Source organism: Myripristis murdjan, chromosome 16, assembly GCF_902150065.1.
Source record: "Myripristis murdjan chromosome 16, fMyrMur1.1, whole genome shotgun sequence".
In the NCBI taxonomy this organism is placed as follows: Eukaryota; Metazoa; Chordata; class Actinopteri; order Holocentriformes; family Holocentridae; genus Myripristis; species Myripristis murdjan.
In genome coordinates this window covers 19,174,112-19,196,045 of record NC_043995.1, presented here as the reverse complement: position 1 = coordinate 19,196,045, position 21,934 = coordinate 19,174,112, and the positions used below count along the sequence as shown (strand labels likewise).

Below are 21,934 nucleotides of genomic sequence, written 5' to 3'. Positions count from 1 at the left end.
ACATTAAAGTAATGCATACACACACACACACACACACACACACATACACACACACACAAACATGCAGTAAGTGATTAATAGCCTCTCATGTGCATTGGGTGCAGTGTAATGTGTCCATATCCAGCAGGGCCACTTTTAATTAAGTTTGGTTTATCCTGCTATAGCAACCAAGCAACTGACACAAGCATTGTGACCCAGGGCTTAGCCTGGACCGCGTTCTGCATACAGACTGCTAATCATTTCCCTAACAGTTTTAGGTCTGCACGTGATCGTGGCATTGCTTGGAGAGCTAATATTATAGTAGTAACTAGATTTCAGTGTGACATCAGAGCCCTGTCAGAGCTTACTAACTACTGCAGCAGTATAATTACAACCCACAGGCGCACATTAACTACAATATAATTAGAGTACATGTTTACAATAAGTCAGTATAATACAATTCGAGTACATTCTACAGTATAATTACTAACTCACAGTCATCACTGTGAGTTGCGTAAACTGTGCATTGTTTGCTGATGTTAGTGCTGTTACAGTATCACAGGGCTGAACAATATTGAAAGGAATTCTTATTGCAGTTATGTTTACAGATATTGTCATGATCATATGCATCACCATCCTTGTGGGAATGATCAATTTTGCATCATAATTTTGATTTTCACTGAAAAAACTAAACCCTGAAATAATAATGATGTGATTTTTGCATCAAACAAACATGTTTTCCTTCGTCTGGAATATATGATTTATAGGTCAGGGCATCTCTTTAGCACCACAATACTTCATTTCTATTTTACCTTGATTTTAAAAAATCACAGCTCCAGTGATTTAGATATTGCACATGGCCATATTGTGGTTTTGATCAGATTTCGATTAATTGATTTTATCATCACTGTGGATGCTAACCTCAGATATCGTGTTCATGTGCAGGCTGACCTGCTCCTGTTGTCCAGCACTGAACCTCACGGACTCTGTTACATCGAGACAGCCGAGCTGGACGGGTCAGAAAACACACCGCTCCGTACATTGACTGATAGTATCACACAATCTCCAGAAGCCATAGGACACTACATCTAAGTAGCTGTGTGCCATATTGTCTTTCAGAGAGACCAATATGAAAGTGCGGCAGTCTGTCTCGGTGACATCAGAACTGGGAGACCCAAACAACTTGGCCACATTTGACGGTGAGATTTGAGAAGCAGAGCCTCCTCCTCTTGCTGTCTTCTCCTTCTTCTTCTTCTTCTTCTTCTTCTTCTTCTTCTCTCTCATTGTTGTTTCTCATATTCAACCTTCGTTCTCAGGAAGTGAGAAAGGTCAGCGGCGTCTGTCTGCTGAGTGTTTAACACACACAGTACCCACCGCTCTCGCACTTGCACATGAATCTACTGCACACAACACACAGTTTGTGCCCTCGCCTGTCAGCATTTAACATCTACAGCCAATCACCGCCCACCCATCAACACACACACCGTAACAGTCTCCCGTCAGCACTGAGCACCCACACACACACTCCTCACCTGCTCAGGAAAATGCATTACTGCAGCAAGTCAACCCACACTCTTCCTCATATCAGGTTGCGAAAGCTGTGTGTTTCAGCATCTGTGTGTGTGAGTGTGTGTGTGAGTGTGTGTTTGTTACAACAGTATGATATCATAGAGATGATTATAATTTCGCACTATATTATACCCATTATGAACTATATACCTCTATTAGTGTAACTGCAGTTGGCGGACATCTTTGATATAAAATCTAACTTAGATTTTGTGTGTGTGCGCACGCGTGTGTGTGTGTCTATACATTTGGGTGTCCACATTTGGGTGTGAGTAGGTGAGGTCGTGTGTGAGCCCCCCAACAACAAGCTGGATCGGTTCTGTGGGACTCTGTACTGGAGAGACAGTAAATACGGCCTGACCAATCAGAACATGCTGCTGCGAGGCTGCGTCCTGCGCAACACCGAGGCCTGCTATGGCCTGGTCATTTTCGCAGGTCAGTGCATTTGTGTGTGTAAGTGTGTGTGTGTGTGTGTGTGTGTGTGTGTGTGTGTGTGTGTTTGTTACTTTGTTACATGTATGGGTGAAACAGACACTCAAGGTTTCAATCCGACTTGGATCTTCGACAGATCAAAATGTCAAATGTGTCTTCACTGACACAGTTTTCTGAAAGCCTCACACCTTCGTTTTGTGCATTTAATTACTCTTCTTCTACCTTGTAACCGAATCTTTTCCCTGTCTCTGTCCCAGGCCCAGACACCAAGCTAATGCAGAACAGCGGCCGCACCAAGTTTAAACGTACGAGCATCGACCGCTTGATGAACACCCTGGTCCTCTGGGTAGGACACCCCAAACCTCTCACTTTTCATGACTCACACCTATTTTAGGACATGATCTCAGGGATTTGTGGTTTGAATCTAGTTTCACATCTAAAGCTCTCCCATCATAATGTATTCCATGCTAATTTATCATGGATTTCAATCGATGAGAGATTCAAATGTAATATGTCTGAATGTAACACAAGCCTGCTTTAAGTGTGCAGCTCCCAAACACATTTCAATAGTATTGCTTTTGTATTGGGTGCTAAGCATCATGTATGCTTGTGTGTGTCTGTGTAGTGATATGACAATGTGATACAGCACAATATTATCATGATTATCATTCATTTTTGTGCGCCACCATATCGTCACATTTTTGCATTGCGATATATTAAATTTCAATGTAGTGTCCCGTCACTACATGTGTGTAATCTCTCTGTTTGGGCCAGATCTTTGGCTTCCTGGTGTGTATGGGTGTGATCCTGGCGGTGGGAAACGCAGTGTGGGAGAGGGAGGTGGGCTCACTGTTCCAGAGTTACCTGCCCTGGGACCCTCCTGTGGACAACTTCCTGTTCTCGGCCTTCCTCTCCTTCTGGTCCTACGTCATCATCCTGAACACCGTGGTGCCTATCTCTCTTTACGTCAGGTAGGGAGAAGCCTCGGACCGACTGTGAATAAACCTTCAAATATGAAACACAAACAGTGAGGGGAGGTGATGATGAAAAGATATTTTGTCTAGATACATTGATACCTCAGCCCAGAGTTGTTTAGAGACTTTTTTTTTCATAGTACCGCATTAAAAAGTCCTTTTCTGTTGTTTTCTTAAATTAGAACTCCCATTTAAGTTCAATTGGTCTGACATTTTGTTTTGTTTGCACATGTTCTCCGCAGAGCTCCCCCAACAGGTAAGAAAGAGTGCTGCTGGTGTGTCCCTGAAAAATCAAAGGAACAGTTTACCCAAAATATAAAAATTATATTTTCCCATGTATCCCTACTGTAATCTATCCATCCAGAGAGTTATTGTGTGAGTTGGCGAGGTTTCTAGTCTGCCACTGTCATCTTGTGGCATCAAATGGGTCTGGGTGGGTCATGTCCAAATGTTCAAATTTACATGTGAAAAATTCATCAGCTTTCCTGCTTAAATAAAGTGTCAACCTTCATAGCTTTACAACCTAACTAGTATCCAGTGAATCCAAATAGAACACCATTTAACCATTTAATAAGAAGAAACATAATTTTGTTATTACAAACTGAAAACTACCATTTCCCAGGATGCCCCACTGTGCCTGTGGCTGGAAAGGTATGCACTTGGCTGGCGAGCTCCATAGCTGCATAGTTTGTTTGAGCGGTCATAGCAATACAACAATAATCGCGCCAAAATGCCCCTTTGGTAGACGCCACACCTCTGCAAAATCATGTCATCATAATTAACTTACCGTGTAAGGAAATTAAACTAGAAAACAGCAAAACAGCACCACCCCTGCAAGATAAAACAGGCATATTTACGTTTACGCAGTGTTAATGTGTTTTATGGTTGAATCTTCCTTTAAAAACACTGTAGGTCTACACCACTAGTTCGTAGTGTTGGGGCTGTTGTTGGGGGTGGATAGATACAGTTTGCCGGTGTTCTGCAGGAAGTAGTTCCCAACAAAACTCACTCTCACTCACCTCTAAGGGCTGTGTGTTGCCAGGGGTCCGTGTCGTTGTTTTTGGAAAGAGCTGTTACTTCACACTAAAATAATACCTATGCAGTACCTTTATATTGGGAAGAGACAGGAGACTGGAAACCTCACCAGATCTCACAGAAACTGGATGGATAGATTGCTCTAGGGGTAAATGAGAAAATATCTTCCTGGATTTTGCATGAACTGTTCCTTTAAACTATTTCTCCAGCACCCCGGTTCCAAGATACCGCTTTAGTCCCTGCACCCCTCAGCTAGCCCACTAGCGCCCTCTACATTCTCTCCTCACTGACTGTAACGCGGGTGTGTGACTAATGGCTCTGCCTACCACTGACTCATATAGGCTGAGCTAAGTACTAACAGAAGAGCTGTGTTTTCACTCTGTTTTTCATATGCTGCCATTTGGGGGTGTTAATGCCTCTGCACTATGTTAGATTACTTTCAGATTAGTCTGCACCCACTCAGCACTTATCTCTCTTTATCCCCCTACACCCATTTGTCTCTCTCTCTCGCTCTTTCTTGTCTGTTTCTGTCCCAGTGTGGAGGTGATCAGGTTGGGTCACAGCTACTTCATCAACTGGGACAGGCAGATGTTCTGCTCTCAGTTTAACACAGCAGCTGAGGCCAGGACCACCACCCTGAACGAGGAGCTGGGCCAGGTGGGCGTTTACATTATAGGCAACAGATCTGCAGTTATTTGCATTCATAAGCTGTTATTGTGGTCTACTTGTTTTTTTTTTTTTTTCTGTATGGACATAAATAAATTATTTAAATGTGAATGTGAGAGTGCAAATGAGTGTATGTAGTGTGTGTGTGTGTGTGTGTGTGTGTGTGCACACATAAAAAATAAGTTTTCAAATTTTATACAATATCTGTTCAATTTGAGTTTGTTTTTTGTTTGTACTGTGTGGGTTGGTAGTTTAAGTTTAGCTTTTATTTTTCATAGATGTTTAGTTTTAATTTTCATTTATTTACGTTTCTGATTTTTAAAGATAGTGTTTAAGGTAAAATCAGATATGTTTATTTGTTTGGAAAGGATTATATAATATAAACAATAAATCATAAATTAATCTCTATGTGTTTATGTAAGTTATTTTTTAAAATTTTACTTTAACTTAATGTTGCGACTACTTGGTTTTATGCTGCACGAGTGAAATGCATTAGCAGAGTCAAAAGCAATTTGAATTCAGACCATTTATCTCTAAGTAATCCCTGATGAGGCTCATTTTCTGCGCTGGTACTTCCTCTGATAGCAGGACGGGCTCATGGGAACCAAACAAGTCAGCCGACTGAGTAGCACCATCTCGTGCTGTAGTTGGTATTCAGCAGAAATAGCCAAAAACGTTCAGCCCCAAACTACCTGTTTTTTTTTTTTTTTTTAACCTGCACATAAACCAAAAGCATGTTTTTACATTAATATGAATGTAAGTTAGTTATACATTGGTCACTTTCATAAGTTCTAAATATCTTTTTTAATTTCAGATTAAAATAATGTTTTCTTAACCACCTGCTATTTGTCTTAGTTTCCTATGAATAACCATGAGTACAATTAGTGTGTGTGTAACTGAGCACTCACAGTTTGAATTGTTTCCTCAAGGTGGAATATATCTTCAGTGACAAGACTGGAACTCTAACTCAGAATATCATGAGCTTCAACAAGTGCTCCATCAATGGGCAGGCGTATGGTACGTCCACACATACATACACACTCGTGCCGAGCTGTATGCACACTCATGCACGCATGCACACACACACACACACCCACAAGTAATTCTGACTGTAAATCTGTGTCTTTGTCTGATTGTCAGGCGAGGTGACAGACCCACTGGAACCTCCACCAAAGGTAAGCAGCCTAAGGAGCTAATGTTTTCTCCCGTGTATACACACACACAGTATATACACGTTCAGGCACAACTAGATTATGATATATTGTGAAAGCTACTGTCCCTGTATTCATCTCCAGAGACTGGACTTCACTCCCTTCAACCCCCTGGCGGACCCAGACTTCTGTTTCTATGACGACACCTTACTGGAATCAGTGAAAGTGGGGGACCTGCACACTCACGAGTTTTTCCGCCTGCTCTCCCTGTGTCACACTGTCATGAGTGAGGAGAAGAGCGAGGGTGAGCAAGACAAGATGGAGATGGGAGTTGTGAAGGTTTAGGTTCCAGCAAACAACAAATTATATGTCTGTCTGTCTGTTTATTCTCCCGTCTTCTTATCTTTCTCTCCAGGGGAGTTGGTATATAAGGCTCAGTCTCCAGATGAGGGCGCTCTGGTAACAGCAGCGCGCAACTTTGGTTTTGTGTTCCGCTCCCGGACCCCAGGGACCATCACCATCACCGAAATGGGACGACCAGTCACCTACACACTGCTGGCCATACTGGACTTCAACAACATACGCAAGAGGATGTCTGTTATAGGTGTGCACACTCGCCACCCCCTCCACCCCAACACACACACACACACACACACACACACACACACACACACACACACGCACATACTGTCAACAGTGCATTCAGGGTGTCTACAGGTCTTTAAAAAGTCTTACAATGTCTTAAATTCACTTTTACAAATACAAGGCCTTAAAGGCATTAAATACTCTTAAATTTTACTTTATGAGGTCTTTTTTTCAAAATAAAACATTTTATCTGATTTTATTTATCCCTGTATTTCTATGTACTCCTTGAAGACTAACTTGACTCACTTTATACTTGACTCACTTTATACTAAGTGTATTACTAATTACTAACTACAATACTATTACTATTATAGTTACCAGCAGAGAGATATCTTAGGAAATCCTTAATACTTACCTGTTGCTCTAGAGACAAAAAGTATTGGGTAGATTTATTACAACACCACCTGAAGGACACTTACAGTACTTATAAAAGCATAACATTTCATAGAATCGTCTAGTTAATAACAGCCATATTCCCACCCAAAAGTTACCTCAATCACAAACATAGGATTTACCTTTATACTCACCTGAAATGCTGCTTTGCATGAGATTATCTGTCCCAAAAAGTCTTAAATTTCTTTAAAACCTAAATATGTCATACAAGCATTATATTTAACCCTCGGAAACCCGTAGATGCCCTGCTAATGCCGTTTTGATGCTTTCTGGACTCTCAGCCTGCTAGTGTTTGTTCGTGAAAACATCAAGAGGTTGTTTGTAACACCAGTCGGGCATTGCAGTGGAGTCACCTGATACGTCAGGGCTTTCACGCCTGCATCACAGCTACGTGGTTAAATCACGAGTCTCACTCCAAACTGACAGGCAACGGGCTATTAGTCATGTTAAATTTTATCCCCCAGTGAGAGTTCAGTGTGTGTTCCTGTGATTTGTTTTCCCGTTGAGAACTGGAAAACTGCCCAGAAAATAACTGATCATTAATCACTCCTGCCCTAGCAACCAATCTGGGCTAGCAACAGAGCAGCGAGAGCATGAGCCGCTGACGAGGACTTACAGCACAGAACGTCCACATCCATGCATCAATGCCAAATGACACGGAGCGGGAGACGGCTTCTGATATGCGACCCACTTTATGCCAGAACGTTTAGCTTAAATGACATTTAGTGAAACAAGAGTCTGGTTATTAAGTTGTAGTGCAGGTAGTGGAGTGTTTTGTCTTCATTTCAGTCTGTGATTGAATATTTGTTTCCAGTCCGTAACCCAGAGGGCCGGATCCGCCTGTACTGTAAAGGAGCTGACACTCTGCTATTCGAGAGACTCCACCCCTGTAACCAGGAACTGATGAACATTACCTCAGACCACCTCAATGTGAGTCGAGCCCACAAGCACACACAGTACACTCACTGCCCTCACGCTGGAAGATGGGTCATGATGAAGATGGAGCACTACTGCCATCTAGTGTCTCAACCTGCCGGCTGAACAGTTCAGCCTCTAGCCTTTAACATAACATACGCTTTTATTTCACCAACAAAAGACGACACAATAGGATACAAAATAGGGTCCAGGGGGAAAGATGAGGGATGCAGGGTGGAAAGGATGGAGGGATGGGGGTAATGGGTTAGGGGATGAAGGGCTGAGGAACAGAAGATGAAGGAGTTGAGAGAGAAAGTTAAAGGGATGAGGGAAGGGAAAGGGTCGAGACGGGTAGTAGAGTACAATGATTGGCTGATGTCGACTGGAAGCCAGAAAACAGGAGAGACCAGGGGAGTGGAGACTGTGAATGGGAGAGCCGTCTCTTTTGGCGATCTCAAGCAGTTCCTGTATTGAAAAATGAAGAGAATAGAAAAAAGTGGAGGTTTGGGGGGTAGAGATGCTAAAACTAAGACAAAGCGGAGAGGAATAGATTAAGCTGTGCCTAAATATATGTGATCGAAGTGTGGTGTTTGTTTCTGAACTTAGTGATAAAACTTAATTTGTCTGTTGGTTTTTCCCAAGTTACAGCTGTTACCATGAGAATAATTTGGCATTTAATGCCTGTAACTGGTATACAACCTTGAAGCATTGTAACATACGCAGCATACTTCAACACTGAGAGCTAGGATCGGACAATTTTAGTGTGGATATTCTCTCATTTGAGTCTTGTCTGCGTGTATGTGTGTGTGTTTGCATGTTTGCATGTATGTGAATATACTTTTGCCTGTAGGAGTATGCAGCGGATGGGCTGCGGACGCTGGCGCTGGCCTACAGGGACCTGTCAGAGGAGGAGTGGGAGGCATGGTCGGAGAGCCACCGCTGTGCTGGCAAAGCCACAGACTGCAGGGAGGACCGGCTGGCAGCCGCTTATGAGCAGATAGAGCAAGACATGATGGTCAGTGACTGAGTGAGAGAGTGTGTGTGTATATGTGTGTGTACAATATGGGTGACTTCTTATGTGGCACATATATTGCCAGTGAAGCTTCTCCCATCTGTGTTGACTAGTTTGTTTATTTGTTTTTTTTGTTTGTTTGTTTTTTGTACTTCTATACTTGATGTGTTTACTTTTGACATCTGTATTTATGTGCTTTTTAAGTTATGTGTGGTTATGTATGTGTGGTTCCTATTTTGTGTGTTTCACCATGTGTTATTTTTATTGCTGCTGCTGCACAACCAGTTGCCTCTGGGGGACAAATAAAGGTCTACTACCACAACTGCTACTACTACTAAAGACTTTACGACATGTAATCAAAATCCCTTGATTTTCAAATTTGGATTGTAGTTGAAACACTCACCATATAATGTTCTGCCTCGGTGGCTAACAAAGTTGTTGCTGATTAACCACAGAACTGATAACATGCTGTGTAAATCAAACACTTTCAGGTTTCCTTTTTCATTTTCAGGTGGAAGAACCTTTTCATTCCGCCCAGTTTCAATTCATCAAAACACAACAGTGCTCTTGCTTTTAGAAAAACTAATGTGGACAACTTTTTTACGGTGGTGGAATACCGGAGTGAAGAAAATTTGAAGTCTCTGAAAGTTCATTTTCATATTGTAATGGAATGAATTGAGACCAAAGGCAGGATAAAAGAGTGAAGTTACACTGAATTTCTCTAATACAGCAGCTTCCTTTGGGAAAAGGTTAGCAGAAATGTGAAGTATATACATTTTGGAGACATTAGGCTAAACATGCAAAATCATTAGTGCGGTCCTTTAAATGTTTGTTCGTGACATTAACAGCACCTTCCCTAAACTAAACAGAAACTGCAATATTAAAATAGGAGATTGCTGTATTGACTTATTTCCTGTTTTGATTGGCCTTGCCATACCATATGAAAATTGTGTGTGTGTGTGTGTGTGTGTGTGTGTGTGTAGCTCCTGGGTGCCACAGCTATAGAAGACAAACTGCAGGAGGGCGTACCAGAGACAATTGCTATCCTCTCCCTTGCCAATATCAAGATCTGGGTTCTCACCGGAGACAAGCAGGGTGAGACACACACACACACACATGCATACACACACACACACACCTCCTGCACAGGATCACAGAAACACCAAAAACACAGGGTTAGGAAGAACCAGGAAAAATAAATCAGTCTGTTCAAAGAGGTTTCACGTCATTGTGTTATCAAATCCGTCTTTTGTCTGTTATTATCCTCATCTGTTGTTGAAAAGGCAGCATACAAACACAATTTTCTAGAAGTGGTCAACTCCTTGTTCCATCTGAGCTATTGGACAGACATTTACTCTCAGGTGTTGTACATCTCCACTCTGTTCAGCTGAAATACACAGACTGTTGTACTCAGATAACCCCCCTTCTCCCTCCCTACAGAGACTGCAGTGAATATAGGTTACTCCTGTAAGATGCTGACAGATGATATGACTGAGGTGTTTATCATCAGTGGACACACCGTCCAGAGTGTACGACAGGAACTCAGGTCTGTCTGGCTCACGGGCTCAATCTATATCTTTCTCAGTGTCATGTAGTGTCATGTAGTGTCACTGCATGATCTGCACAATTTCCTCAACTGCCTGCATTTTTAGTTTTCCAATTCAGGGAATCATAAAACTAAAACTACATACCCTCTGCCCAGACAGCTACAAGTTTCCATTTTTCTTAAGCTGGTGAAAAAATAGCATGAGCACATCCAGAACAGCAGGTGCAGAAATTGTGCAGATATTTGATTGATGCATTGACCAGCTTCATGTTGGTTGATGCTTGTTTGACTTCTATTGTTCTGGCAGGTGCGCTCTGTGTTTCCCTCAGACAGGGCTCTCAGGGCTCTGCGCCACCAAACAGTTCATACTGGAATTCCCCTAACCACTGCACATCACAAAAGATGTTATGCATGAACAAACACATGAACTCACAAAAGCCCTGCTCTTACTGAGACGCTCCCGAGCAACAAATAACAAGAAATAGGCCAGACAGCTAAAATGCACACAGTAAACACCAAGCAGCAAGAACTTAAGTGTGTGCACTGTACTTCTCACAGTCTCTCTTTTCCCAGCCTGAGCAATTCTGAATCCAACTCTCTATATATTTTCCCTTTGACATAAAACCCAATAGTTTAAATGTTTTTTTTTAAACAGCTGAAACTACTTGATCATTGCAGTTACCGTCACAGTTCCCAAAGCCCACAGTGATTGTTTGACTTTGCTTCTGAGCAACAAAAAAAACCCCACAAAGTATCAGTTTTTATAATGATATGAAACCGCTAAAAGTTAAAATCAGAAAATGTTTAATATTTTTTATCTCATATATTACTAAAACAATTACTTGATCATCATAATTCTAATCAGTTGATTTCCTTACTTATTCATTAATCAACTGATTTATCAAGGTTAGTTTCTGACCATCGTTATGTGGATGATTCCTTGCTGTGTGTCTCCCTCAGCTGACTGACTGTGATTAAGACCTAGATTACACCAAATTTTCTTCTAAGACATCCCAGGAAAACTGAGGTTCTTATCACAGGCCCTCAACACTTATCAGAAGATGTGTGGTCAGATATTGTTGCTTAATCTTCCAACATCAAAACCTCTTTCAGAAAAAAAAAAAAAAAAAAAACTTAGCGTGATCTTTGGTTCAGAGCTGTAGCCTCTAGTCTCCAAAGACTATCTCCAAAATTAAATTCTTTCTCTCTGCCAAGACAATAAGTAAGACATCAGTGCCTTTATCTCCTTCTGCCCAGACTGCTGTAACTCCTTTTAAACTACAGCTGCTTGTCCCTGTCCTGCCCACAGCTAGGACAGACAGACAGACAGCTGCTGCTGGGTTTTTGTTTGGGCCTGGGTAAAGAGAGCACATCGTCCCGTTACTTGCTTCCCTTCACTGGTTCGCTTCAGAAATGACTAAGACCCTGAATGTGCTGACTCCTACGTACATCTCTGCACTCTGCACTAGAGATCCAGTGTCTCATTTTTTTCTCAGTTGGTTTGTTTATACATGCTCAGGTTGCGGTTTGCATCATGAAAAAATTTCCTGATTCAGAATTCAACTTGTTTCTTTTTAATTCAAACATGTGCCAATAATCCGGCATAAAAAGCTGAATGGGGCTTTTGGAAATGCTGTGTAATGGCTGTGCAACATCTGTATGCGGCTTGTGGAGAATTCAGCTATTTGACTAAATGTTGTTAATCAAAAGCAGTGTTAAATGTTCTGCATTACTATTATTCTACATTAGTGCTGTGATTTTGCATAAAGAAGAAAGAAAATCACATACAAGAACTGTGGTGGAAAAAAAAAACATTCATGGTTCTCCACTCATGTACAGTAAAGGACTGCAGAATCATGGGTTTCAGTTTTGGTTCGAAATTGTTACATGCCTATCTTGCACACATACAGTGACCCTTGGCCCCTCAGGTCTGCTGACTTGGACCTTTTAGCTGTTTTTCACTTCAGCCTAAGGGGAGATTAGGAGTTTGAGGCTGCTTACTCCAGATCAGCCTGCATCAGATCTGCCGCTGGCTTTTTAAAAATTTCCATAAAAAAAAAAAAAAAAACATTTTTATTCTTCGTTTTGGCTGGGTTGTATACTGTACTATCAGATCCATCAATTCTCTGGTAACGTTCTTCTGTTTTTGCCTGTGCTCTTTAATATCTGCACACCACTTTGGTCGAGCTTATTTTCAAATGTACCTTATAAATAAACTTGAACTGGATTATGTCTGATATTCCTGACATTGTACCTGTCTGCTCCGATTTTGGCCTTCGCCTCTTAATTTTTCCCCATTTTGCTACCTTCCTATTTATATTTCATTCTTCGCTGTGTTTGCTCAGCTGTTTCTGTCCATTTTCCTACCGGCCGGCTTCCACTTTCATCTCCCATGTTTTTTCCTCTGCCATATTGTGTTTCAGCGCTGCGCACCGTCTCGGTGGCACGGACAAGTGCTGTTGATGTCCATTAACGTCAGCTTGTTTGCCTTTGTCTCCAGGAGGGCGAGGGAGAGGATGATCGAGGTTTCGCGAGGCAGAGATGGAGGGAAGGAGGGGGGCGTGGAGGGGTGGGAGGGGGCCTGTTACAACGGGAACGGATTTGGGGGAGGACAGGCGGGAGCAACAGGGGGAGGAGGAGGAGGAGAGAAACAACTGCAGTGCCCTCCTCCCCCAGGCACCCCTCCTCCTCCTCCTCCGCCTTCTCCTCCTCCTCCTCTTCCTCCTCTCCCTCCTCAGCCCCCTTCCACTCTCATGGACAACATCTCCGGAGAGTTTGCGCTCGTCATCAACGGCCACAGTCTGGTAAGACTGACACACACAGAGACCAGAGGGAATTAAAATCAACTGTAACTAGTGACTTTCCACTGCATCATGAAACTGTTACTTCTCCCCTAAACCTGCAATCCTCACCCCTCACACTAAACTCTCTCTCTTTCTCTTTCTCTCTCTCTCTCTCGCTCTGTAGGCCCATGCACTGGAGGCAGACATGGAGGCAGAGTTTGTTTTGACGGCGTGTGCGTGCAAAGCGGTGATCTGCTGCAGAGTCACCCCCCTGCAGAAGGCTCTGGTGGTGGAGCTCATCAAGAAACACAAGAAGGCCGTCACTCTGGCCATAGGAGACGGAGCTAACGATGTTAGCATGATTAAGAGTGAGTAGGCCTGGAGAGCGAGAATCAATGAATTCACGGAGGAAGTGTAACTGGATGAAAGTGGGAAGGGAAAGGACACAGAGGAAAAAGAAAGAAGAAGGAGGGTTTGGGTAGGGACAAGTGCTTTGTCAGTGTTGTCTACCTTTGGCCAGTGGAAAGTCTCCACAGACGCATTTTGTTTTTGCGCATTTGTGTTGAGGAAGGATATGTGGAAATGTATGTTGCAGTGTGTGTGATGTCTTCATCAGTTGTGGGAACTGGTTTCAGTATACTGGTGGTTAAGTGTGGTGAGTGTTTTTAAACATTCGTCTGGCATGTGTCCTGTGTATGTGTGTGAAACTGGACGAATGAGGTTCAACCATGACAACAGTGGTATCCCCAAAGCAGAAGTAAATGCAAAAGTGATTAAAGAAGTTGTTTCACATCCTACAAATTATACTCTGCACTTCAGAAATAGAATTCATGTCTGAGGTAATTATTTTATCTTGCAGAGTGAACAATTCTTCCTCTTCCCTTCGTCTATTTTTCTGCTTCTGTCTAATAGTGTGGTAATACATGGAATTTCACATAAAAACATAGGAGAAAGCCCAAAATATAAGCACAGAAACCCATTTTCTCCAACTGAAGCCAGCTCTCTATTTCTCGCTCTCTCAGGCGCTCATATAGGAGTTGGTATCTCAGGCCAAGAGGGGATCCAGGCGGTGCTGGCCAGTGACTACTCCTTTTCCCAGTTCCGTTTCCTGCAGCGCCTCCTGCTGGTCCACGGCCGCTGGTCCTACCTGCGCATGTGCCGTTTCCTCTGCTACTTCTTCTACAAGAACTTCGCCTTCACCATGGTGCACTTCTGGTTCGGCTTCTTCTGCGGCTTCTCGGCCCAGGTCAGAGAGCGGAGGTCACGGGGTCAAGCCACTGGAATGAGGGATTAAGAAGTTTACAATCGTAATTCTCACCGAGTGTGTCCACACGTGTGCCTCTTGTCTCTTCCAGACGGTGTATGATCAGTACTTCATCACTCTCTACAACATTGTCTACACGTCCCTCCCTGTGTTGGCCATGGGGATATTTGACCAGGTCTGTTTGTCACATCCATCCATCCATCCATCCATCTTCTAAACCGCTTATCCTCACAAGGGTCGCGGGGGGGTTGCTGGAGCCTATCCCAGCGCACATAGGGCGGAAGGCAGTGAAACACCCTGGACAGGTCGCCAGTCCATCGCAGGACAGTGTTTGTCACATACAGACCATACAAACTATAATCTATATACAGTGCGAGCATTCGATTTAAAGGTGTTCTATACAAAACTGCCAAAGGTTGATTGAAGTGAGGACCCACACAACTTGAATTTAGTAGAACACACTCACGCCATTCAAATCAACATACCAAGATCTTTGGAGAGGTGGCCATTTTCATGTGAATCGTTGCCATGACACCAGGCTAGCTTCTGCACAATCCAATTTTCAGCATGTCCTGATTGGCTCAGGAAAGATGTTTTGCAGTGGAAACCAAAGCAGTGGAGAGGTGTCTCACCGCTCCTCATCGCAACCTCATCACTCTGTTAAGATTTCAGCGCTCATGTAACACAGCAAAACACACACATTCAAATGTTCACAATTCTTTTATTAATTTCTTCTTGCAGGCTACAGCCACAGCACGGCCCTACTGACTCATCACCATAGCGGACAACTATAGTTGTACATTTTATTCAGTTCCTGCCAAATGAACACAACAAACAGTTCAATGTCTGTTCTACTCCATTTCTACTCCAAGTTCTGTGTGAGGACCATTTAAACTCATTTAAAATGTGAAATGGTAATGTATGGTATCATAAATTATATGCTTATTCTGTGAAATTTATCACTGAATAGGGCTGATGAGGACAATGCAGACTCAACCACTGAATTCTCCATGAGCATGAACAGTCTTCACCTCAATCAGCCCTCAGCAGTTTTGATCAGTGCATCTTGAAGATCATGTATTCTTTCCATCAAATAGACCAGCTGTGGTGATTCTGTGATTCCTTTTTGATTGCATGATTAAATCTACTGAAGTAATGATAGTTGGAGATGTGAATGGATGTCAGGAGATGTTTAAAGCATGGGGCACAACATGGTTCAGGAGGTTCAGTGGCCGGCTGGTGATCGGTGTGTTCCTGCTTTGATCTCCGGCTCCTCCAGAGAGCATGTTGAAGTGTAATCCTAACAAACTGTAATTGTAGCAGCTTGACTCACTGTAATTATTTGTCTTCCTTCGCAGTAAGACTGTATTGTTTGTAGTTTCACTGGTTCACTTGCTCGGCACCTATTGTGCATCTGTCTACGGGTGTGGTCCTGTTTCGTTTATTGTGAACTTGTGGTCATGTAAAGCCCTTTGGGACTGTAAACAGTGATTTTCGGTTTTCAGTGAACTTGAACTTGAACTTGAACATATCTGTAATAATCCAAACCCAAATTCCTCACCTCCTCTGACGCTGCAGGACGTTCCTGAGCAGAGGAGTCTGGAGTATCCCAAGCTGTACGAGCCCGGCCAACTCAACCTGCTCTTCAACAAGAGGGAGTTCTTCATCTGCATCGCACAGGGCATCTACACCTCGGTGGTGCTGTTCTTTGTCCCCTATGCCGTGCTGTCTGACGCCACTCAGAGTACTGGAGAGCCCCTCGCCGACTACCAGACCTTTGCCGTCACCACAGCAACAGCCCTGGTCATCGTAGTCAGTGTACAGGTGAGATAGACAAGGGTGGCTTATGTTAGGACAATAAACTCAATGCAGACTGGGCATGCTGGGTCAGACTGGAGCCAAAAGAAGGTACCGGAGCCCCCGATCAATACTATTATGTTACTGGGAGAAAGCTACTAATGTTTTGATGCCATTAATGTGCCTTCATCAGAGTCTGATGACAACAAGCTCCAGCTCCTTCTTTTGGCTCCTATGTGATCCAGAGTATCCTGCCTGGTGTAAACGTCCCCACCATTCTCAAAAGACAATTTCAGTGTGATTTGAGGTTTAGCTCATTTTATTTAATAATTCATTTTGACAGTTTTTATACAGCTTGTGCCACAATTAAAGATATTTTTTAATCAGTTTTCCAATCAGCATAGAAAACAATGCTTTTGGAAATGGTAATCTGTTGCTGTGAATGAAAAGCTACGAATGAGTTTTTTTTTTTTTTTTTTTTTTTTTTTTTTTTTTTTTTTTTGGTGCTGCGTCAAAACTCTAATGTCAGAAAATAAACTTCCGGTTCAAGACGTTCCAGTTACTATTTAATATTAATGATCTCATTCGGGAACGCTGAAAAAGCTGAGATGAGGCAAGAAGTGGCATCTTACTTCCACTCTGCGCCTCTGTGATTTCAACATGTTCCTGTCCAAAATAAAACATTCGGCTAGAAGCTAATGGTCTCTGTGGTTATGTTAGGACTTCTGTCAGGCAAACCAAAGCAAGTTCTGCTACCTATAGCCCCAAAAATGAAATGGAAAGTAAAGCTGGATTTTGCACAATTACATTTGTTTTTACAGGGATTATCTCGTAATATTGATACAATGGAGAGAACTAAGATGAAGTTTAAATAGTGCCTTCAAAAAGTGATTAAAGCACTGAAAAACAGTCTACAGTAATGAAACAGCAATCAATCACGCCAGAACTGTCTTTCAGCATTGACTATTTCACCTCAGATCATTTATGCCTTTGTGTATTGGTATCTGTGTGTGTGTTTGTGCAGATCGCTCTTGACACGGGCTTCTGGACGGTTATCAACCACGTGTTTGTGTGGGGCTCCCTGGGCTGCTACTTCACCATCATGTTCGCCATGCACAGCCAGACGCTCTTCATTATCTTCCCCAATCAGTTCCACTTCGTAGGTCGGTCCCACGCTCTGTTTTTTTTACTATCTCTCACATGCACCTCACACATTCATAATGTATGTGCTGTGCCAGACACACAAATGAATGTTTATTTGCTGATGGAATCATCACCATGTAAATACAAGTGTGTGTAACATTGGTTCTCAATCCTGCTCCTCGTGGCCCTTTATTTAAAAACCTTTCATTTTTGTGTATGATTTCTGATAGATTTAAGGTCGATATAGAGACTTGTGGGTCGCATATTAGAAGGTATGCAAAGTTCAGGGTTGTTTAAAGTAAGGACCATTTTCAATCAACTTACAGAAACCATGGAATAAGCAGGTTATCATCTAAGTCAGGGTCGACGTGACTCAAATTAGAGTCAGGTGAGCCTGAGTCAATTCTCACACATTATAAGAAACACAAACCCGTCCAAAACAACTACCTTTCTAAATGGACAATAAATTATTCTCTCTTCTTATTCTTATTGAAACACTGCATAACTAAAACCTTTTGTAAATGCCTTAGGATATATTTTGAAAATATATCCTGGTACCATTTCTAAAATAATGGCCTAATTGGTAGCTGAATAAACAAGAGTTACACTGTTCTCCCTCAGAAAATGGGACACCAGCATCTCTCTGGACTTTGGCCAGTGGATTGTTTACTAAGGCAGATAAGTGACTAGGTGTAAAACTGATTTACATTGTTTTCAGCATATCCATCCATTTTGGTTCATCTTTACAAAATATTAAAACACATAGAAATGTTGAAATAGATAGAGGCCTTCCTAAAAACTGAGGATCTGGATTTTGTGATCCTGATCTTGTGGCATCTGGATCAGAAATATATCTGATTATATCTGAAAATTCTTTGAAAAACCAGGACAAAGCCTTCAAGGTGAAAAAGGGATTTGAAAAAAAAAAAACAGAAAATTCTGATCTAAACCGAAAGTTTTGAAGTAAGCATTTGGGGTTTCTCTTTTCCTAGTAGTTCATTCACCTGAGTGTCACCCAGCTCCTGAATACACCAGGGAAATGTAACCATCAGGTAGAGCAGAAAACCAGCAGGCCTCTGGCTTCTGAGGACCAGGAGAACCGGACTGGAGTATAAAATATTTATGAGAAGCTTTGCAAATTACAGAAAATATGTGTGCGTGTTTGTGTTTTAGGTAGTGCCCAGAGCACGCTGTTGCAGCCGGTGGTGTGGTTAACTATTGCTTTGGCAACAGTGATATGCATAGTTCCGGTTCTGGCATTCCGCTTCCTCAAGCTGGACCTCAAACCACAGCTCTCAGACACGGTGAGAAAACAAACACAAACACGCTTGCCACACACACGCACGCACACGGTTGTGTCCATCTGCTTCACCATGATGTGTCGTCTTGTGTCATGTTTTCCAGATGGGTCAGTGTCAGAGTAGCCTCAAATCAGCTCAGCAAACTCTGCCAATCATTAACTGCACCGTTATGATCAGTTCACGTCAGAGACTGAGACTGAGCCTCTGCGTGTGTATTCCCACATATGCATGTCCGTGTGTAGGGGCGTGTGTGTGTGTGTGTGTGTGTGTGTGTGTGTGTGTACATGTGTGTGTACTTCCCATCACTCACTTGCTCTCTCTACCCAGCAAATATTGACTCAATCAGTGTATCCTAATGTGATTTCCCCTCAGTACACATGTAAGCAACTCAGTGTTTGGTCAACCTTAGTTTCTTAGTGGGGTGTGTGTGCCCGCTGATGATCTCACCAAAAGCACTGTCAGGGTGAAGCAATGCAATTCTACTGTGGAAATCTTCATTTGTTTGTATTTGTTCACTATTTAAATGACTACAATTGCATTTACGTGCACATTTTAATGTGTAGAGGAAGTGAAATCATGCTAGTTGAGTTCAGCAAGAAACTCTCTTTCAAGCAGATCATGGTATCCACAAGTCTTGGAAGTTTAAGAAGTCCATACCAGGTGGGGAAAGTCAGGGAATTTAATCAGTTCTTGGGACAAATCATGGGATATCATGTAGTTTTATCAGGCTTTATTTTGAATATGAGTGTCATTCACCAAACGTAGTATTTGTATTCCACTGTGTTCAAGTTCCCCTGCAGAATAAAACAGGATGATGAACCTAACAAGACCGCTGTATCTGAAGGGTGTTTTTAATGTTGGTCAAGCCAAAAAAAAAAACAAAAAACAACTTATTTATATAGGTCATAGAAATTCAACATTTTAGTCAGTTATAGTGTGGTCACATTCTGGTCTGGTGATTTAGTTTCATCCTGTATTCCTCTCTCTCCTCCCCTCTCCAGGTGCGCTATACACAGCTTGTGCGGCAGAAGAAGCGGAAGCCGGTGGGTCGCAGCATGGGAGGAGTCCGAGGCGGCGTGGGCAGCGTGTCAGAGGGTCGTCTCGGTGCTCGTGGCAGCTCCAGGAGGTCAGGCTACGCCTTTGCCCACCAGGAGGGCTTTGGAGAGCTTATCACCTCAGGGAAGAACATGAGGCTCTCGTCTCTGGCCCTGGCCACCTTCGCCTCCAGGCACAGCTCCAGCTGGATCGACACACTCCGCAAGAAGAAACACGCACACACTCACACTCCCCCCAGCGCCTCCGGCGAGTGCAGCCCAGCGCCCAGTTACGTCTCTGGGTCAGTTCCACCACTGTCAACCTCGTCTTCTGTCCTGGGAGGGTCTCAGGATACACCAGTAGAGGAGGGGACACACACGCCGCCGGTCCAGAGTGCACAGGTGGATCCCGTTCCATCCACACACACACCACCACCTTCAGCACCAGCTTCAGAAGCAGCCTGTGTTGATGTTGTCAGCCCAACATCAGTGAGGTGTCCTGGGGGAGACTCACCTGGGGGCTGGACGCTCAGTCTGGGGATGGTGCAGGTGAGCTGTCGTTTCTCATTCATGTATCCAAACAAAATCAAAACATAAAATCATAAACACTGTCAGTCTGATGGTCTCCACACTAACAGTCCCTCTTCCTCTGTCTGTCAGGAGGCTCTCTTTGGGTGGAAGGGTATTGCTGCTCGCACAAGTGGGTCCAGCAGCCCGGGCCCACCCTCTGTTGCCAAGGAAACCAGCAACACTGAGTGAGAATAACTTTGGCCTGCCACCGTCCAGACTGTGGAGGAAGTTCGATATTTCTGAGCTCTGAATGCTCAGAATCACACCACCCTGATGCTGGGAACCAAAGTGTTTGGCAGATGTGTGCACACATACACATACAGGATGCAGTGTGTGCAGCTGCATTAAATACATGCTTTTCTGGAGAGAACCTGAGATATTGAGATCATATGGACTCAAGGACATGTGGTAATTATTTAAAAAAAACCTAGAATTACCTTACCTAGAATACACCTCTCTTCATTTCGCAGCCGAGGTCACTCAGGCATGAACTCTGCCCACCGTAAATTATAGGTTGAGATTTAATGAAGTTGTAATACCTCCTAGAGTGAGGAATGTTTATAAGTGACCGGTAGGTCATTGTGGTATTTACGTAAAACAACAGCAGAGGCTAATACAGCCTACTGTTAATTGTCTAAGAAAATATATTATTTTTTCCCTCTAAACTTATATTGTACAAAACACGTCTCTACTAACAAAGATTAGCTTCACTCACAGTCAAACATACACAATCTCATATAGCATTTCTCCAAATCAGCACTGAGTTGAATGAATGAGTAGGATAATAACAGTTTCAGCCAATGATTGGCAGGAATTATTAGCCACAAAATGTGTTTTCTGTCAAAATAATATCCTCAAGTCTCTGTGTTCACTATAGTTCTCAGTGAGAACGTTATTTTCTTTTATGGAATACAGTAAGACTGTTGTAAAATATATGTCCTTTTTCTCTCATTGCTCCTTTTTTTCCTACTTCTCTGACCTTTTTCTCCTCTCACTGTTCTCTTTTCTTTCTTTGCATCATATTGGTGTGTTTTAAGATGGCCCAATTACGTTGCACCTTAAGGGAAGCTCTCAACTCTTCCTCCTTTTTGCAAGTTAGGCCTTTTGTGGTCTGGCTAAGGGCCGGATCATATTAATGTACCTCTGTTGTTATTTCTCATACCTCCACACAAGGACTAAGAAAATCAAATGGAGGAAAACTGGCTTACGTTAGTTTGGACTTGGGGGCAATGGAGATGAACTTTGGATTCTGCAAAAAGATGGGTTTAGGCATTTGAAATCTGAACATTGTATCTGTTCATGAGTGAAGGGAAGAGCTTGGATGTGTTCATGCCTTAACAAAGCCAAAATACCGATCCTCCAAACTCCCTGTAGTACCTGTTTCATCATGTAGCCCTGCTGTACCAAAAGACTAAAGCTTCCTAACTATGTTGCAAATGCTCCTGTGAAAAACTAACCCCAGGCACAGATCAGGGGAAAGATGAATGATGAAGGTGGAGAGCGATGCCTGCTGTAAGGATCCTACTGCAGCCATAACAAACACTGCTGTTACAATGAAATCAGCAACTATTGTATGATATTGTCTTTGAAAATAAGGGGAAATCTGTTGGAAATAAATGTTCAGTATCCGGCTGTGTGGACTGTAAAAGCAAGCAACTTATTACTGTACAGTACGTGGGATGGAGCTGTTGAATAACGGTCAATAAACATGCCCTCTCTCTTTTACAG

General features: G+C 42.8%; 1 protein-coding gene across 1 annotated transcript in view; it reads left to right on the top strand.

Annotated features, from left to right (window-relative positions):
- The window catches only part of atp8b2 (ATPase phospholipid transporting 8B2), a 28,749-nt gene extending 8,117 nt beyond the window's left edge, over nt 1-20,632 (top strand). Inside the window, exons 7-29 of the mRNA XM_030072800.1 lie at nt 925-995; nt 1,099-1,178; nt 1,822-1,980; nt 2,235-2,323; nt 2,752-2,948; nt 4,523-4,643; nt 5,582-5,669; nt 5,793-5,827; nt 5,948-6,107; nt 6,219-6,407; nt 7,656-7,771; nt 8,607-8,771; nt 9,752-9,863; nt 10,209-10,314; nt 12,815-13,118; nt 13,282-13,465; nt 14,120-14,343; nt 14,453-14,536; nt 15,940-16,185; nt 17,183-17,321; nt 18,475-18,605; nt 19,604-20,185; nt 20,297-20,632. Of these exons, the coding sequence (XP_029928660.1) occupies nt 925-995; nt 1,099-1,178; nt 1,822-1,980; nt 2,235-2,323; nt 2,752-2,948; nt 4,523-4,643; nt 5,582-5,669; nt 5,793-5,827; nt 5,948-6,107; nt 6,219-6,407; nt 7,656-7,771; nt 8,607-8,771; nt 9,752-9,863; nt 10,209-10,314; nt 12,815-13,118; nt 13,282-13,465; nt 14,120-14,343; nt 14,453-14,536; nt 15,940-16,185; nt 17,183-17,321; nt 18,475-18,605; nt 19,604-20,185; nt 20,297-20,395 (3,681 nt within the window). The 3' untranslated portion in view covers nt 20,396-20,632. The remainder of the gene's footprint in view (nt 1-924; nt 996-1,098; nt 1,179-1,821; nt 1,981-2,234; nt 2,324-2,751; nt 2,949-4,522; nt 4,644-5,581; nt 5,670-5,792; nt 5,828-5,947; nt 6,108-6,218; nt 6,408-7,655; nt 7,772-8,606; nt 8,772-9,751; nt 9,864-10,208; nt 10,315-12,814; nt 13,119-13,281; nt 13,466-14,119; nt 14,344-14,452; nt 14,537-15,939; nt 16,186-17,182; nt 17,322-18,474; nt 18,606-19,603; nt 20,186-20,296) is intronic.
- The last annotated feature ends 1,302 nt before the right edge of the window (nt 20,633-21,934 follow it).